We start from the raw sequence: 19,010 nt of genomic DNA on the forward strand, positions 1-19,010 counted from the left end.
GAACTCTAGCATTTTCTCATAGAGCTGGTCTAGTGGTGATGAACTCCATCAGTTTTTGTTTATCTGAGAACATCTTAATCTCTCCCTTATTTTGCAGCTTTCATAATTCTGTCTTTGGCTCTGATTATAATATGTCATGGTGTGGACCTGTTTAGTTCATTGTGCATCTTGGATGTTTTTCATTAAATTTGGTAAGTTTTCAGTCATTTTTTAAAATTCTCTCTGATCCTTTCTGTCTTTCTTCTCCTTCTGGAACTCCCACAATGTGTGTACTGATATAGTTTATGGTGCTCCACAGGTTCCTAAAGCTCTGTTCACTTTTCTTCTTTCCTTCTTCCTTCTGCTCCTCAGGCTGAATGATTTCAATTGACTTTTCTCCAAGTTCACTGATTCCTTCTTCTGCCAGCTCTAATCTTCTGTTGAATCCTCTAGGGAAATTTTTATTTCTGTCACTGTGGGTTTCAGCTCTGTTTGATTCCATTTTATTTTTTTAAATATTTATTTATTTATTTTATTTCTCTCCCCTTCCCCCTCTACCCCAGTTGCCTGTTCTCTGTGTCTATTTGCTGCGTATTTTTCTTTGTCCACTTCTGTTGTTGTCAGTGGCACAGGAATCTATGTTTCTTTTTGTTGCATCATCTTGTTGTGCCAGCTCTCCATGTGTGCGGTGCCATTCTTGAGCAGGCTTTACTTTCTTTCACACTGGGCGGCTCTCCTTACAGGGCGCACTTCTTGCGCATGGAGCTCCCCTATGCAGGGGATACCCCTGCGTGGCAGGGCACTCCTTGCATGCATCAGCACTGCGCGTGGGCCAGCTCCACACGGGTCAAGGAGGCCCCGGGTTTGAACTGCGGACCTCCCATGTGGTAAACAGACACCTAACCACTGGGCCAAATCTGCTTCCCTGATTCCATTTCATAATTACCATTTCTTTTTTAAAAAAAGATTTTATTTATTTCTCTCCCCTCCCCCCTGCCCCATTGTCTGCTCTCTGGGTTCTCTCACTGTGTTCTTCTCCACCCACATGCATTATCCGGTGACACTGGGGATCTGTGTTTCTTTTTGTTGTGTCAGCTTGCTGCACCAGCTCTCCATGTGTGTGGTTCCACTCCTGGGCAGGCTACGCTTTTTTCACACAGGGCAGCTCTTCTTATGGGGCACACTCCTTGAGCATGGGGCACCCCTACTCAGAGGCACCCCTGCATGGCATGGCACTCCTTGTCATGGCAGCACTGCACATAGGCCAGCTTACCACATGGGTCAGGAGGCCCTGGGGATTGAACCCTGGACCCTCCATATGGTAGATGGATGCTCTATTAATTGAGCCACCTCTGTTTCCCTCTTATTTCTTTACTGATATTCTCTTTGTGTTCCTCCATTGCTTTCCTAATGTCTATTAGTTCTTTGTCTATGTTTTCCTTGACCTCTTTGAGTATATTTAGGACCATTTTTTAAATGTCTTTGTCTGGTATGTCCCAGGTCTGGTCTTCCTCATTGATGGTTTCTAATGCTTTCATCTTGTCCTTTGTTTGATCTTTTGTTGAAATCTGGACAACTGATATTTTAATGTGTCATTGCTGGGGTTTAGAATCTTGGGCAAGTGCTCTTTAACTTGTATCCAGCTTGTGTTATAACAGAGCTTTCCTTCAATGCCAGGAGCTAACAACAAAAAAATATACAAAAAGAAGAAAAAAAAGAAAACATCTTTCCCAGTCTTTGCAGTTTGGCCTGAATGAATGCCCTCTTTCAGGGCTTAGCCATACAATGAATTTGAGGAATAACTCTAAGCAAAAGCATAGTGTCTTCCTTGGTCCTTTCTGTGCATGCATCTTGTCTGCAGCACACATGTGGCCCTAGAAATTCCCTTGTTTACATATATACAAATATCTTTTCTTCCCTAAGAAAAAGTGTCTCCTTATGGGGCAGAGCACTATATGGGCCATACCCAGCAATTCCTTACCCTAGGCAGCCATGACTGGATTGCTCTCCTGTACATGCAGGGCAAGCTATGGGGAGGTGAGCCTGCAATGAGTATTCTACTTGAGTCCTTCAGGCTGCCACCAGACAGACTGGGCCAAACATACAAACTCCCACTATACGCACGAGGGTTAGTCTGCTTCCTCCAGATCCAGGACAAGGGACCTGCATGGGAAGTACCAGCCAGCTCTGTACTGAACCAGTGAGGGGATGGGACAGAAGCCAGCCAAGCTGTCAGGAGATTACTGCTTTTAAGATGCCTTTTTTAAAAAAATTGATGCTTGCCCTGTTACTGCAATTCGTTAGCTATTTTCTGGGGTTTTGAGAAATATATTTCTGCCAGTTCTTGCTGGTTATTCAAAGCTTCTTTGGGGGGATGGATCCCTGTTGTGTAACTGCTATTTGGATGGGGCAGGTATTTTCCCTCCCTAGCCATCTTCTTTTAAAATCATTTAGCTTTTATCTATCACTGGCAGCACCATTTTTGATATTGCACCCAAAACCTGGTTAGACATTCTGTCCTGTGCCTCAGTTTCATTGCCTGCAAAATGGAAATAATATTACATTGTCATAGACTTATTAGGAATTTAAATGGACTAGTTTATAAAAAGTGCTTAAAGCTACACCTAGCAGCCTATATACATGTTAGTTCTTTTTATTCTGTTTATCTCATTATTAACCAAATCTTGCCATGTATTCTTTGAATTCTTTCTTTTTTATTTTTTACTTTTTTCTGTTCCTAGACTATCACCCAGCATCTCTTTGCTGCATCCTGGATGCTTGCAGAAGTCTGTGCATTGGCCTCCCTGATTGCAGCCCACAGCCTGACACTATGAAAGCCACCTGTCTTGTACACTGCTTCTGTCCTACCACTGCTTCCAGAGCTGCCTCCTCTGCCTAGGAACAGTAAAGCAGGAAGTGTAAAGCAGTTTCTTTTTTATGCTTACTAATCAAGTTTAAACTTCTCTGTCTGGATTTCAGGACACTTCTTGACCTAGTGCAAAACAAGGTGGGTCAGACCAATTCAGCGTCATGAGGTTTCTATCAAAGCTTCATAACATTTGTTTTCATCAAGGGAGTTTGTGATGGTACAACCCAACTGGGGAGGTTAGAAGAGCCGAAGTGGAGACTTCTGTTCATCATTAACAAGGAAGCATAGAACTCTGGGTGGGAAGGAAATAGGTGAGGAAGACGTGGCCTGGGAGAGTAGTTGGTGACTTCTGAGGGGGAAAAGGATCTGACGGCACCTATGATCGCTATGATAGCATATCTTTACTCAGTCAACATCTATTGTTCACTGACTCTAGGCTAGGACCTACATATGAAGAAATAAAAGCCACATACTCTGCCTAAAAGTTGTCCATCAACCTTTTGAAAGGGGACATTGATAGGAGCCAATGAAGGACAGAATCTAGGAACTGTGTGGCCATGGTATTTGATGTCCCCTAAGGGTGGGGATAAGAACGTTGTGAGGAAAGTAGCTGAAGAGGAGGTATTTGAGCATCAAAACACAAGATATTGAGGAACTGTGGAAATACACCTGGGAAGTTTAAAAAGAGAGAGAGAGAGTGCGGTCACCCCTCGGGCTGAAGTGTGGTTTGCTGGCCTGGCAGGGGAGCGGCCGCGGTAGGCCAAGCCGCTGCCCCCATAATAGGGTGGCTGGTCGGACTCACCGCCACCCCTGAAGGGAGCTCGGCATGGGCGCAGAGTGCCCTCGGGTCTCCCCTTCTCGGCGGCCATGCTTCCGCGGCCGCCCCTCCTCCCGGATAGCGCCACACGATGCCTTATGAGGCAACACCCTTCTTCTTCTTTCTCCCTGCGCAGGTGCAGGGCGGAAAATTCCAGTCTGCCCTTCCCCCCCCCCCCCCACAGCAGCAACAGCCAGGCGTGGGCGGGAAACTCAAGTCTGCCCTCTACCCCAGCAACAGCAGCCACCAATCCCTAAACCCTGCCACTTCCCCCAGCAACAGCGACAGCCAATCCCCAACCACCACCCCTCCCCCTTCCAGTACCTCCCACTGACCTTTCTCCGCGAACCAACCAGAACAGGGCATGGCTTCGACCAATCAGCCTTCCCCAGCCCCTATAAAACTGTTGCCTCTCCCTCAATAAAGTTGGACTTGCGTGTTTACCTTGTCTCCGCGGTAGTTCTTCTGCCGTGCGCCCTCCAGTCCTGAGAGCCCCCGACAAGGGCCTGGCCTCCCTTGTCCCCAGTTCGCCGCCGGCTTCGCCGGGCGACCCCGTCAGCCGAACCGCGCAACCCCTGTGAGACGACCCCTCATCTGCTGCCGGACCGACCCCTCGTCCCAAGCGGGACCGACCCCTCGACCGCAGCCAGACCCCACCTCTACCGACCGAGCAAGCCGCCGCAGAGAGAAGGCAGGAGCTCCCCTTAGTATTTCTAGGGAGAGAGTGTGGGGTGGGAAAAGCAGTGTCATCTAAGGACAAGGAAACTTCTGGTAAACCAAAAAGATAAGGTGGAACAGAAGGGAAGAGATTGATATGAAGAGAAATAGGCCTTTAAGCAAAAGTGGGAGGTGACTAAGTGCCTGTGGAGGAATAATCAATGGGGGTACTTTTGAAGGGAGGCAGCAAAGTGCAGGATTTTCAAGACAAAGGACAGCAATATGAGGTACCAATTTAGGGGGCAGAACGGGGCCGTCTTTGGGCCATACAAAAGCAGTGGGAAAAGGAAGAACAGAGCTATATGGTAGGAAGGCAGTGAGGAACAGACTCAGGAGATTAGGCAATACTGGGGTATGATCTGGAGAAGAGAAGTGGAGGCGACCCACCCTCTCCCTCATCCCCTATGTACCTAGAGACAGTTGTGGTTTTGTGAAGGCCCAAGATAATTTTGGGTGTGCTCTGTTTCCAGGGTTGTTCCTCCTGCAGTGGGTGGATGTTTCAATTGAGTTAAAGAGAAAGACAAATGGTTAGCAGTCCCCAAAAAGAGAATAGGAAATGTGACATTTGGATATTGCTTATAAACTAATATTTATTTAGTGTCTACTAAATGCCAAAAGCACATAGAAGGCATGTATTTAATTCTCATACCAAACTGTTGGAGCAGATAATTGTATCCCTACTTTACAGGTGAGGAACCTGGGATGTGGAAGTTAAAGCCCTTGCCCAAGGTCACACAGTAGAGCCAGGGCCATCTAGTTCCGACTGCCTAAATTTCCCCTCCCTGTAATCTAGAGAGAACCTTAGAATCATGTGCCTGGGCTAATGTGGTAGAAAATAAGAATGCAGGCAACAGCCTCTTCCTCTATACATATTTTAATTATGGCTTTTGATCAGGAGCTCTAGGAATATCTGACAGGACCGGAGCCTCTCAAATTCACAGTATACTGCCTTTGACCCTCCCACCCCCTAGTTTCCCACTGCCATCCTAAAGTCCGATGGCCCCTGACATTTTTTTTTTTTTTTAAGATTTATTTATTTTATTTAATTTCCCCCCCTCCCCTGGTTGTCTGTTCTTGGTGTCTATTTGCTGCATCTTGTTTCTTTGTCCGCTTCTGTTGTCGTCAGTGGCACGAGAAGTGTGTGCGGCGCCATTCCTGGGCAGGCTGCTCTTTCTTTTCACGCTGGGCGGCTCTCCTCACGGGCGCATTCCTTGCGCGTGGGGCTCCCCTACGTGGGGGACACCCCTGCGTGGCACGGCACTCCTTGCGCGCATCAGCACTGCGCATGGCCAGCTCCACACGGGTCAAGGAGGCCCGGGGTTTGAACCGCGGACCTCCCATGTGGTAGATGGACGCCCTAACCACTGGGCCAAAGTCCGTTTCCCTGGCCCCTGACATTTTTAACGGTTTATAGATACATCACATCTTCCAAAATTATGTTTCGTGATATCTTTGAAGAATTTCTCTGTTCACCCAAGATTTCTAATCTTGAACCTCCTGGTTCTGTGTGTACTATTGTAATTTATTTACCACATTTTATTAGTGAGGGTTGATTAATTCTATTCATCATATTTCATTTAATCAAATATTTAAAGCCTGGCTCTTCCATTGTCTCTAATGAAAACACTAATGAATTTCCCTAATATTTTTCTACAAGTCTTCATTTCTAGTCAGTCTTGAAAACCCAGAGGGTTTGCTTAGAGAAAACCCTATATAATTCTCATTTGAAATCCAGATGCCCCTCTGGGTTGCTGACATCAGAAATCCATCCTCTGGCACTATTCTTGTTTAAGGGATTTAATTAAAAACAAACAAACAAACAAACAAACAAACAAAAAACAGTAGAATGATGGTGCCTGGAAGAGCATGCTGAATGGAGCCAGAGCATTTCTAAGCCTTTGCAGCTATAGAAACCCATCCAGTCTAGTCATCTCTTTTACTGATGAGGATCCGAAAGCCCAGGGGCTTAAAGGTGTTACAGAAGGTCACATAGGTACTTTGTGGCAGATAGTAGGTTAAATTTCATGTCTCCTGACAACCAGACCAGCTGCCTCCGTTATACCTCCATACCTTCTCTTATGAAGTTAAAGCTCTTTGATATCTCTCTCCAAACTATTTTTATAACATCTTCCTGAATGTTTAGCAATTCCACTCAACAGGCATAGACACTGCAGATCATAAAGGTTAAATGACTCACCCCCGAGGGTACAAAAATGACCATTAGTGAGAGAGGAAGAATTGGGAGAGAAAAAAAAGTACAATACAAGCCTCTTGACTTAAAATTCAAGTATTCTATTCTTTAGGGTTTACTCACATACATATAAGAATATTGGCAAATAAAATTAGCAATCTTTTCAGGTTCCATGCTACCTAGTATCTAATTTACCCCAGAGTTTAGCATTCGGTCTTTTTAAAGAAAAACTATTTTATTGGGATTTTTAGGGTGATGAGAGAAATTTATCTCATCTGCTTTAAATGGTGAATATCTGCAAACATACCAAATTCGCTGAAAGCAGGATGACCTGGTTCTTCCTTGTTTAAGCAAAATAGAACACCGGTCCTCAACTTTTTTCTTTCTTTCTTTTTTTAGGAGGTGCCTGGGAATGAACCCAGTACTTCGTACATGGGAAGCAGGCGTTCAACCACTTGAGCTACATCTGCTCCCCAGGTCCTCAACTCTTAAATGGTATTCTGGTTATGTTCCATCTGTTCCAGCCCAGCTATGCCTGCTTGTTTCAATAACATTGCTGCAGGGACACTAGAACCACTGCTGCATTCACTGAACACCTACTATATTCAGAGGGCAACAGCCAAGTGCTGGAGGATTGCCAAGGGAACAAAGCATAGAGGATGCTCTCAAGGAGCTCAGGGTAGTATATAGCAGAACATTCAGCTTTTCAGAAGGCAGAAAGCAAATGGTGTTAAGGAGATCAGAGCAGGAGTGATGTCTCCCAACTGAGGGAAATCTCTAAAGTTTTATGAAGGAACGAGGCCTTGAAAGGATGGTAGGATTTAGACAAAAGGGCGAAAAGTGAAGAGGAAACAGAATTGCAGATAGAGGAAACATGCTTCTGAGGTCCTGAAGTCAGCACATTGATTCCTAAACTCTATTAAAACGCTTTGCTGGGATTATATAAAAAATTGTTCTAACATATCCCCTGAAGTAAAAAGAAAGAAATAGTTACAAACAAGAGGGACTAATGGATGTAAAGCCAACTTTTCTGTCAACAAACATTTATTGAATATAAAATATTTGCCTGTTACTGAGCAAGATACTAGGGGTATGAAGATATGAGTGAACTCTGAACAAAAGTATAGTAGGGTCTAAAAATCAGAACTTCTCTTCAATTTTTGGTAAAATGCTTGATCCACAAAACTATGCTATCATATACTTTTTCTTCTAGATCATCAAAGAATTCTGAATCCCATTTCATATTATTTACAAGAAAAATCCCTACTAGGACAGCATAAAACAAATTGCATGAATATGGATAAATGTGCTATATAATTTCATTTATTAAGACAGATGTAATTGCATAAGAGGACAAATATAGAATGCAGTTCATTCAGAATCAGGTTGCCTGGATACGCCATACCTAGAGCACCAAGGTTGCTTCTCTTGGCCCCACAGCCTCAGCACGTGCTTCCTTCACTTGCCCTACTTGTTCACAGAAGCCTCTCCGATGGGTATCTTTCTCTTTCCTGGTAACTCCCAGATCCCACTTTATCATCATTCACCCCCAGTGTTTGTACCTTCACTGGTTCATCTGAATGGTCTCTGTGAAACATGCACACACGTATTAGCTCAACCCAAAGCAACTATGAGAACACATTTGTTAGGCCATGTGTGTAGTCAAGGTACAAGTATTAACTTAAAAAAGGAATGTTAGAAGCCAGCGAAAATTACGATGTATACTGAAAAGAAATGTAGGTGTTTCAATGTGATTATCATCTTTTGTAAGTCTATTTCCATAGTTATTTTTCTGATTACTCAAAATTCTAATATAGATGATCAAAGGATCTCAAGAACATGTTTTGAACATGTCACGACCATATCCCAAGATCATACAAGTATTCACACAGAAACACACACATGTACACAAAGGAAAATGAAGACACAGATGTCTATCAAAGGGGAAAAACAGAAAATAGAAAAGATGATAACAAACAAATATGAACATAGTAGTAGCATGCCTTCAGTATAGAGTAGCATAACCTATGAAAACGGAATGCTCCAAGAGATAATAATGTCTGTTTTATCCTCCTTAAATTTTATAAGCTACTACCCTCTATATTTTTTCCCTTCACAGAAAATATCCAAATCTTTTCAAGTTTTACTCCTTAAATGCAATGTACTAGTTCATATGCAACTTAAAAAGAAAAAATTTCAACTCATTTCCAAATTAACAGAACGTATTTAGAAGATTGAACTTAAAAATCATTTGGAGTTCAGACTTTTATGACTGGAAAAAGTTGATAAGACAATTGCTGTGTCCTAGGATTATTAGCAAACTTTCAAAATATTTTAAGGAAAAAACCCTAGAAAATATCTTAGAAACATGTATGGGGCAAAAAAACACGCACAGTGCATTGACATGTACAGAATTACATTATACCATTTATATTAAAATTTACAGGTTTTCACTGTAATTACTTAATAAAGATAATATTGGCACACACGTTAAAATGAGGGTAAAGTTTTAAAGTAATTAAACCAGAAATGTTCTTATCAAAACAATAAACAGGAGACCTTTACAGTAAAAAAGTAAACATTTACATGGTCCTTTGATTAAAATTATTGTAGACGATAGTAAAACTGCCTTTCCAATGTGAAAAACATATATTATAAATTCAAATAGACATTATAAATAAGACATGCTATAGAGTTAGATGTCCAACAATATAAATAATTTTAAATAAATTATTAATTTCTCAAACAAAGTTATTAATTATGGACCAGAAATTTTTAATTTTTATTTTAGTAAAAACAAAAAGTTAAAGATATTTGATATAAAAATGTTCACACATGAAATACATCCCTTGTGTGACACTAAGAAAATTTTCAATGGAAGCAACAATAGCATGTTTAGTGATATATCCATGAACTGTAATTTTTAAACACCTGTAAAATGATTTGTAACTTTAGAATACCTGATATGAGATGCGAAAATACTGGTGCAAATCATTATTCTTGAATGCTATGTACTCACTCATAGAAGACTCCTAACCAAGGGAGTCAGAATTTGGTTCAAAGTTTATAAACTTTGCACAAATTTTGTTATGATAACCTGCTATATACACAGAGGAAATTGTCTATAAACAAAAACAATCTGGTGGTTACTAACTTTATACAATCCATTGTAAAACCTCCATGAGTCTGAATCTTTAACTGGGGTTTAAAGTTAACCATAGGCTGGGAGAGTGAACAACGAGAAATGAGCAGTATCAGAAAAAGCACATTCCACAAAGAGAATCAACACTGGGTATGAACATATATACATAAATAAAGTTCCTTTGGTTTTCACATGTCCAAGTGTCCTAGTAACCTAAATTAGGGAATTTCCAACCCAGCTATGGTGCTGACAAATTCATTTTTTAAAAATGCAATCCAGTGTAGAGGAGACACTTTGCTGTTAATTTTAAAGATATTTATAGTTTACTAGTTTTTTAAACAAATAATTTACTCAAATAAATTCTTGCAACCATGTGCTGGTTCCTATGACTATTTATTGACAATTATTTGTGGATTATATAAATGTCTTAATTACCAGCAAGTAAATCTTGTTTTAAAAAGCATTGATAAGTGTGGGCAATTATAAAAATGGAGGATTCCCATTTGTGTCTAGTGATTAATATTGACCCAACATTTTATATAAATATAGAATCTAATTATTTGCTTTCTTAAATCTATAAAATATATGAGATTATAGAGATCTTTACAAATACAAATTTTGTTCAGAAAATGGATTTTATTTCAGAAGATATGTTCCTAAACACAAAATGTATTTTATGAATTAACTTAAGCTTAAAGAAATTCCATTATTCATTTTCATTGTTTAAGAAAAAAATATTATAATGCATTGCAAAATGAAAATGTTTGCTAATGCAAATACACTAATTTTTATTTACCCAACCTGTTACTTCACATTTTATTATAGAACCAATCTTACAAAAGGCAAAAAAAAAATTTGGTCTACTATGAAATTAGCAACATGGTTTAACCCAAAAAGTCTAAAGGTAGTTAGAGGTAATATTTGCAATTCAAACAGAATTTTGGAGACTTTAATTTTTCCACAAAGTACTGAAATATCTTTCTTTTTTAAACAAAAAAGCTTTGCTTCAAGATGTTTATGAGAGTTTCAAGTATTCTACAAATATAGATTTTGGAAGAACAATGAACTCTTTCCCAATAAACAGCTATATTTTAAGTTTTCCTCCATGTAGAAAGTCTTGAAGACTTTTCCCCCCGAAAAATCTCATTTTCACCTGAAATAGTGGTATTAAGGTTTTCTCAGCAGGTACACATTCTTCGTTTCTTACAAGGTTTCAAATTTCAGAATTCCAATAATGCATTTAAACTGAGAACCCACCGAATCACGTTCTCTCCTCTTTGTGTGTGTGTACGTGTCCCTATTATCTTGCAGTTCTGTTATTTGCACTAAATTCTTGTCTTTTTATTTCCTCAGAAATACCTTAGTGAACCTTCAGCAGTTGCTAACCACTTAATAATTGTGAACCAGCCAACCCCTTCAAGTAGATCGTTAACCACAAGAGTGCCTGACAATTTCCAAACCATATCCTCTGTCCAAAAGGAAAAGATAGGGCTTTGTGCGGCCGAAAGGAAGCGAAGGAAAACAAAACAAATGTAGTTCATGCTGAAAGTGAAAAGTGCTTGGACAGATTCGTATTTTCTTTTCTCCAAGGCGTCCTGCCAATTTTTTTTTTTTTTTTTTAGTAGAGAAGAAGAGTTATTTTTTGGGCTGATTTTTTCAGTTTCTTGGAAAGTGTTGGTATTTACCACCCCCATGGCCCCTAATAATCACTGTCGGTTGTTTTGTGTTTTTCCCATCCGTTCACATCACAGACTGATGATATCTCCGCCTCATCCTGTCAAAACCCCAGTTTTGGGCCACCCTAGGGTTGGAAACTACGGCGAGTCCCGACGACACATCCTACCCTCTCCCTCTCACGTCTCTTATTTTAGTCGGTGGATCCCCCACTTCAGTTTCAGTGAAAGCCGGAAATTTTCGTTTACCCCACCCCACCCCCTTCCACCCCAGAGCTACCGGCTCGCAGCCGAGGGCTGGGGCACCCGGAGGCTCCGAGCACGGCCGGGGCTCAGCCACCTCCCCTCCCTCCGGAAGGCTTTAATTTACACACTTGCTTGCCACAGCGCCGCGAGCCCCCAGCCCCGCCGCGGCGTGGGTGTCCGGCCGGGGCGGCCTCCCGGGTCCCCGCCCAGGCGCGCGGCCACCCTCGCTTCCCCGACTCCGACTCCGGTCGCGAGTCCCGGCCGGAGCCCCACGGCCCCCGTCCACCCCCCGCGAGCGACGCGGGCGGCGCCCTCCGCGGTCCCTCCGCCCTCCGCCGCTGTGCCCACCCCCTTGCCGGAGAAAGTGCTAGTAACGCCTTCCTGGGAGCCGGGTTACCTGCTCCGCGCGGCCGTGGACACGTGGGGAGGTCGGACTGACACACGTAGCCTCCTTGGGAGGCCCGACGCGGCCAGGCTCCTCAGGTGAGGTGCTGTGCAGTCGGGTGGGTGGACTCCAGGGTGGAGGGTCTCGGGGGAGATGCGAAGCCTTGGCCAGCGTCGGAGGCGGGGGAGAGGAGTGCGGGTGAGGGGGGTGCTGTGTGTCCTAGGGTATGCTTCGGTTAACCCCTTCCGAACCGATACCGGGCAGGTTACGGGGGCTTTTGGGGTCCTAGAGGAACTCCTAATCTGGCGGAAGGTGGGCATCCCACACTAGGGATACCCCCAACATCGACATCTTATGCTTGTGCATTATCTAGTCCACAAACACCCACACAGACACAAACGCCTTATCCAGCTTCTCCGAACGGAACTCGAACTCCACTGGACACTCACATAATCTACATGTAGTGTTTAAAATGCTCTCTGTGGACTCCATGCTGGAAAGTGTGCTTCCGTTCCCCATATTTTATTTCCCCACGAAAACTCCCTTTCCATCTCGCGGAGGTGTCGTTGTGGGCTCCACCTTCCCCACCACAAGATAAATGTTAATGCTGGCTTCCTGCTGGCAACCCCTGCGGGCGTGTTGTGTACACTTAGTCGAGTGCACGCAACGGCCTGTGCCCGGCGTGGAGCCCCGCGAGGACGTACGTTTGCTTTAGTTTCCAAGTTTACTTTTATAACTTAAAATACCGGAGTTAAAACGCAAGCCCTATGGGCACCAGCGCCCGGGTCCCGCAGTGCGCCCGTCTGTGTGCACGTGGGCGCATCTGCGTGTGCGCACACGCGGGACTCGCGGTCCCCGGTGTGGCCTTTTGTCGCTGCGCTGGTGGCTACCCTTGCGGTGCTTGGAAGGCTTCGGGAGAGGCACATGAAGGATTTCATTGAGTGTGAAGACAGAGAGCAGAGACAGAAAGCAGAAGGAGGCGGCTGCAGCCTTTGTAGTCGCGGAGGAATGCGGAAATGTTGAAGCACTATGTCAAACTTTTTTGAAATGGGGTCAAGTCACATTCAACCAGCGTGGGAAAGCAACAGCAACAACAACAACAACAACAAAGTGGAGGGGGGGGGCGTGAAGAAAGGCACTGTTGCTGGGGCTTTTCACCGCCCGAGCCGACGGTTCGGAGAGCTCTGAAGACAGTCAGAGCGCGGGCTGCGGACCGTGCGGTACCGGGCGGGGGACGCAATTGCCTGCGGGTGTGGGACCTCCCGGAAGATTCCTTTGCAGCAGAGCCCCAGACTGGTCTGGAAGGGGGTGGGGAAGGTGCGGGAGGGCTAGGCTGGGCGGCCTGCCGCGGCTTCCTCGCTACCTGTGTGGCCCTCGCCCTCGCTCAGGCCCCGGACCGGCTCTGGTGGCTCGTTCTTCGGCTCGTGCTGTATTCGCCTTCACCTTTTAAGGAAAGCTCTGGATGGTGCGAGGTTGAGGGGCTATGCCCTAGCAGCAGTCAGCTACGCACGCACACCGTGGGGTCCCGCGGTTTCTTGAATTCCCGGCGGGCGGTTGCGGGGCAGGTAATCCCGAGGTGACCCAGGAATTACGGACATGCGGCTGGAATGTCTGACCTAGACCGCGGCGGCGATGGACAGGGAATACCCTCAGCCCGGAATTGCAGCTGAATGAGGAGGGAAAGGGGGTCTCCCTCCCCTCCGGGCTTTGTTGTGCTGAGGGCTCCAGGGGCGTTCGGCTGCAGACCGGACCGGGCCTCAAGCCGAAGGGGGGATGGTGAGCCGTCTCCGCTACCTACGTCAAGGACGATCCTTGGAATAGAGAAAGATCCGCGAGTCCCGACTCCGAGATCTCAGCCCCTCTCACCCCCAGAGCCTCAGCATTTATCCCCCCAATCCTCCCCCCCCCCCCCCCCCCGTTGAAGTGGGGTGGGAGGGTGAGTTTTACTCCAGTTGAAAACTTCAGAGCGAGTCACGGTTATGCTTACTTTTCCCTTAAGTTATTCTTTAAGGAGGCGACATACGAAAGTATGATGAGCACCCTTTTCTCCGACCCTTGGGGTCTCCCCCCTCCAGGGCCCCTTGCTCGCCTGCCTTCAAGAAGCGGGCGCCGGAGCCCTCCCCAACCTGAAGGGCTGCCCTCTCTAGGTTTCTACGAGGGAGGTCTTCTGCGTTGAAGGAAGAATTCGTTTCCAACCGAGACTCCTTTACCCCCAAAAGACCATTCATGTGTGCGAGTAGTTTTTAAATGTCTCCTCGTAGAAAAACTGAAAGTAGAAAGAAAGGAAGCAATTTCCAAGCAGATGTCTGACCACCCCTTCTCGCACACTCCCAGCATCGGGTTACAGGGTCCTGGGAGCCCCCACCCACATTCTGCGGCCCCACACGGGTGGGCCCCCAGTCCCTTCACATCAGCTTTGTGCATGACCCTTGAACGCCCCGCGACACCCCAGGACCCCCCTTTCCCGGCACATCCAGGCTCCTGGAGGCGGGGAGAGTTAGCAGTACAATACGAAGATATAGGGATAAACATTAAGCAATGACATTGGCGAGCCGGGCGCCTCCCCTCCCCCGCGCTCCCGGCACACTCTGGGCTGCTCGGCACGCCCCCTCCCGTTCCACTGCGTCCCGCGCGGCGCGCTCATCCCCGAGGGGCCCCCGCAACCTCTCCGCGCGAAGACGGCTCCAGCCTGGTCGGGAATTTTAGGAAACTAACTTGACTCTTCTCGTAGGAACCGGGAAGGATTAAGCGGCCTGGGAGAGGGCAGGAGAGCGCGAAGGGTAGCGATGGGGGCTCCGTGAAGGAAGAGGAGGGGGAGACTGCAGGAACCCCGAGGAAGTCGCCTGGGATGTCTGATTGCACTTTCTTCTTGCCCTGCCATCTCTTTTCTTAGGTAAAATAAGTTTGGACTACGAAGCGCTCAGGCAGAGACTATGTAATCGCCTCGCTGTCTGAGCAGAGGACTCCACTTCGGGGAGGGAAGAGGAGGGATCGGCTCGCTCCTCCGCCGGCGGCAGCGGCGACTCGGCAGGCGGAGTTTCGCGGCGGCGGCACCAGAGCAGCGCCCGCCCGCGGGGAGGTCGCTCCATCCAACCCCGGCGGCCGCGAGAGCCAGAGCCCAGGAGCCGGAGAGGGAGGCCGAGCTCCTGGGCGCGAGGGAGCGGTCCAGGGAACCCGGGAGGAGGTGAGCGGGGTTGCCAGCGGATCCGAGCGCGCCCCTCGCCCGCTCCGGCGGCGCCGCTCCGGGCGGTGACCGGGCGGCATGGAGAAGGACGGCCTGAGCCGCGCCGACCAGCAGTATGAGTGCGTGGCGGAGATCGGGGAAGGCGCCTATGGGAAGGTGTTCAAGGCCCGGGACCTGAAGAACGGGGGCCGTTTCGTGGCGCTGAAGCGCGTGCGGGTGCAGACTGGCGAAGAGGGCATGCCACTCTCCACCATCCGCGAGGTGGCGGTGCTGAGGCATCTGGAGACCTTCGAACACCCCAACGTGGTCAGGTGAGCAGGAGGGCAGCGCCCGCGCCGTCGGGGATCGTGAGCCCTGGGAGGGCAGAGGGTCCTCAGCCCGGGAGGGTGCTGGGGAGTGGGGTGGTACCTGGGGAGACCCGGCGCGACCCGTTGACCTTACAGAGTGCTAGTAAGTTTTGTCAACAGAACCGCGAGCCTGCGCCACTGACCTTGCCAGATAGGGAGCCGAAAGACAAGTCAGAAAAATTGCGACCTGCGCAGACTTCCCCGCCGCTGTGCGAGGTCTAGGTGTTTTCTCTCTGCCTTCCCTGAACAGAAGTCCGAAGAAGTTAGGTGCCTTATAAGAACAAAACAAGCCAATCTAAGCCACCACCGTCTCCACGCATTTTTCTTCGGTCATTTGGGAGTATTTTTGAGAGACAGAATGAATGAGAAAGGTAGCAGGATATGGCCTGATAATTAATGGGAAGAGAACTTCACTAGTCGATTCTAGTATAAGTAAAGTTTAAAATGCAGAAACTTTCAAAAATATTTTTGCCAATCATATCCTCATTTTCTCTATTAAAGAGCGTAATGATGAGTGATTCTTAGTGGCCAAAAGAGCCTCATTGCTGGGCCCAGTTTCACAGTGTCTTTTAAAAAGTTTTTTTTTTTGCCTGAGAGTGTTACCTCCTTCTCATTATTCTTTTATATTTCTGGCTGGCATAGTCCTTAGACTACTCCAAAAAATTGGATGTGAGTACAAGATATGGTATCAGTAAATTCCAAATTTCTGCCTTGCTTTTCCTAGTTTGTGCACTTGGGTGGGGAGACAGCAGTCCTTGAGAGCCTTGCCTGTGTAGTTACCGGTATTAAACGTAAGTGTGTGATTTAGGGTAATGGTATTTTCTAAATTATACTGAAATTTCCCCCATTGTGTGGTTTACACTGTATGGTGTGTCATCCTTTTTTTTTTCTTTTTTAAACAGATGTATAGTTACAGTTGAAAAGAAATGCAGAGAAACTTCTACAAATTGGATTGTGATTTTACCTTTCTCAACTCTTAAGATGTTGGAAAAAGGAAATCTTACAGTCCTCTTCCTATTTTCTCATCCATCCAGGGATTTTCTTCAACAAAGGCATGCCTACTGTGTGCACTGTGGATGAAATTATGTAAATAAGCATAGCTAAATATTTTTGTAAAAAGTCAAACAATTTAGCATTAGTCATCAATGTGAAGAGACCCAAGTCTGACCTTTGAAATACCAAGCCTTCTACAGACTCAGGGAGCCCAAGTGTCTACAAAATCTTCCTGGGAGGTTTTAACTTGTCTCCCTCCTATCCCAGGCTGGGTGATTTGTGTGGTGCTTTGTTGTGAGACTGTTAGATTCAGGCTATGAAAGGCAGCAAAGAATCCAAATACATAAATAAGGTTAGTAAATGATTTTAAAGATAGGATCCCACTATACCTCCACTTTAGCCAATAAAGGAGGGAGACACAAGAGGTAATGAGATTGGGAGAATGAATGTTTTAGAAAGATGCGATTATATCTATACATTACCATTTGTGTGTGTGTGTGCCTCTCTGTGTTTTCTTTCCTGAAAAACAACAAAAACTCTGGGGTCTTTATGAGACTGGAAGGAAAAGGGAAGGGTACAGTTAGCACCTAAGCGCTTCCCATAGAAATAATTCTACCATTAGAATTTTTAAGATAAAAGTTATTCTATTTTGTTACTTATGGAATGTCCGATTAAGGATGATTATGTTTGTAAATGAAATATTAGCCTTCAGAGAGGCACCTCTGCATAACACTATAGTTTACAAAGCATAATCCATTCTAATGACAGAAGGTTGAGTTGTTTTTGCCATTGTGCTGGTAAATTTCAGCAGATCCATTTTATTCTTTTGATTTATCTTCTTGAGATTGGTTTGTTTTCAGAGGTTGCTAATTGACTCATGACTTAGATTTTGTATTGTGAAATTCTAAAAGGCTACACTTAAGTGTTGAATCAAAGGAATCATTTTTTTAAAAATTTTCATATATTAAGTAGTGATGATGACACTTGTCCCATAGAATTGTAGATTAAGTGAGATAGTGTATATGAAAGCACTTTGTAAATTTAAAAGTGCTTTAAATGTCTAAGTATTGTTCATATTCAGGCAGATCAGTGTTGTTCGTATTTAGGAAGATCAGTGGAACCCTTGCTCAGGAGTAAATTTCCTGGAAGGTATCAATTCACCTGATCTTTTTATAGAACAAATCATATTCAAATCCAGGTATTACTGGCTCTGGAACTGAGAAGCTACTTGAATATAATTAGCTTTTAGCTTGTCAGAAAAGACTGAGGTATTTGCTAGGAGGTCAGTGACACTTGAAGAATAATGATGTCACCGTCACGAGTTTACAGATCTCCATACTCTTTGTTTCCTTCCTGTTTCTTCCCTTTCCTCTCTCTGCCTTGGGGCAGCCAGTGGCCCCCATGACTTACTTGGCCAGACTTAGAAATTCTGGATTTTAGTGGTTGCTAATGTTTATTCTAACAGGGTAAGGAAATCTAGGACAGGTGACAACAATTCTTTTTCTTCCAGGAGAGAGGTGTCAAGGTTGGAACCCCAAACCTGTGATTTATTTTTGCCCCACAGAATCAGTTTTACAGACCCTCATGCCTGGTTCTTTATGGTTTCTTTAAAGGGCATATCCTTTTAAGTCATAAGTAAGTGAGAGATAGTTAAGCCTCTAAACCTGAAGGGAGCAAAATAGGCATTAGTTTTCGTAAAAGCTTAAGATTTAATTTATATGAATTTGTCATCTGAGATGTAAATTCGCTCTTATTTTACGGTTGGTATTGCCAAAGCCTGTGAATTTTGCCAGAAAATCTGACTTCAGCGTGAACCTGTATAGGAGCTCCCATACTCCACAAATAAATCCTATTTTATATACTGGACTAAGGAAAATATACAGATAAAATAATAACATGTTTAATCAGCAGTTTGCTCATTCATGAAATATTTATTGAGGGCCTACCATGTGCTGGACACTGCTAACACCTAGGGATACAGCCGTGGAAAAGTCATAAAAAGTCTCTATCCTCATGGAATTTACATTGTAATGGAACAAGCAATGTTGCTTTCTCTTTAAAAATTTGCTTCTCTTTATATTGAGTAGCTTGTTTTACAATATTTAACCTAACCGATTTTATTGAGCAAGTAATACTTGTAATAATTAGGTTACCAGGAATTGATAACTGATTTAATAGACAAGATAACCGAAACACTAATCAGTCAAATGCTTTTTTAAGATTAAATTTCACTTTAGGGACATAAGAATACACCTATATAAGAAGGCATTGATATGTAAATAATCAAGATGAACATTTGAACTTTCCTTATTCAACAAATACTTAGGAAGGACCTACTCTTTAAAAACTACAGGGCTAGATACCTAGGTAAATCACACCTGATTCCTGCCCTTAATAAGCTCCCCCTATGCTTCGAGTTACATATATGTTGATCCCATAATCCTAATAGGTAATAGAAAATGTCCTG

The 19,010-nt window shown here is 44.8% G+C and overlaps 1 protein-coding gene across 2 annotated transcripts in view; it reads left to right on the forward strand.

The window, feature by feature from the left end:
* The first annotated feature begins 11,971 nt into the window (after positions 1 to 11,971).
* The window catches only part of CDK6 (cyclin dependent kinase 6), a 236,182-nt gene continuing 229,143 nt past the window's right edge, over positions 11,972 to 19,010 (forward strand). The window contains exons 1-2 of one of the 2 annotated variants that reach the window (XM_058296973.2): positions 11,972 to 12,117; positions 14,913 to 15,514. In XM_058296973.2, the coding sequence (XP_058152956.1) occupies positions 15,282 to 15,514 (233 nt within the window). In that variant the 5' untranslated portion in view covers positions 11,972 to 12,117; positions 14,913 to 15,281. Of the gene's footprint in view, positions 12,118 to 14,633; positions 15,515 to 19,010 lie in introns of those variants that run through there. The other variant, XM_058296974.2, reaches the window with a different exon arrangement.

Source organism: Dasypus novemcinctus, chromosome 5 (genome assembly GCF_030445035.2).
Source record: "Dasypus novemcinctus isolate mDasNov1 chromosome 5, mDasNov1.1.hap2, whole genome shotgun sequence".
Classification (NCBI taxonomy): domain Eukaryota; kingdom Metazoa; phylum Chordata; class Mammalia; order Cingulata; family Dasypodidae; genus Dasypus; species Dasypus novemcinctus.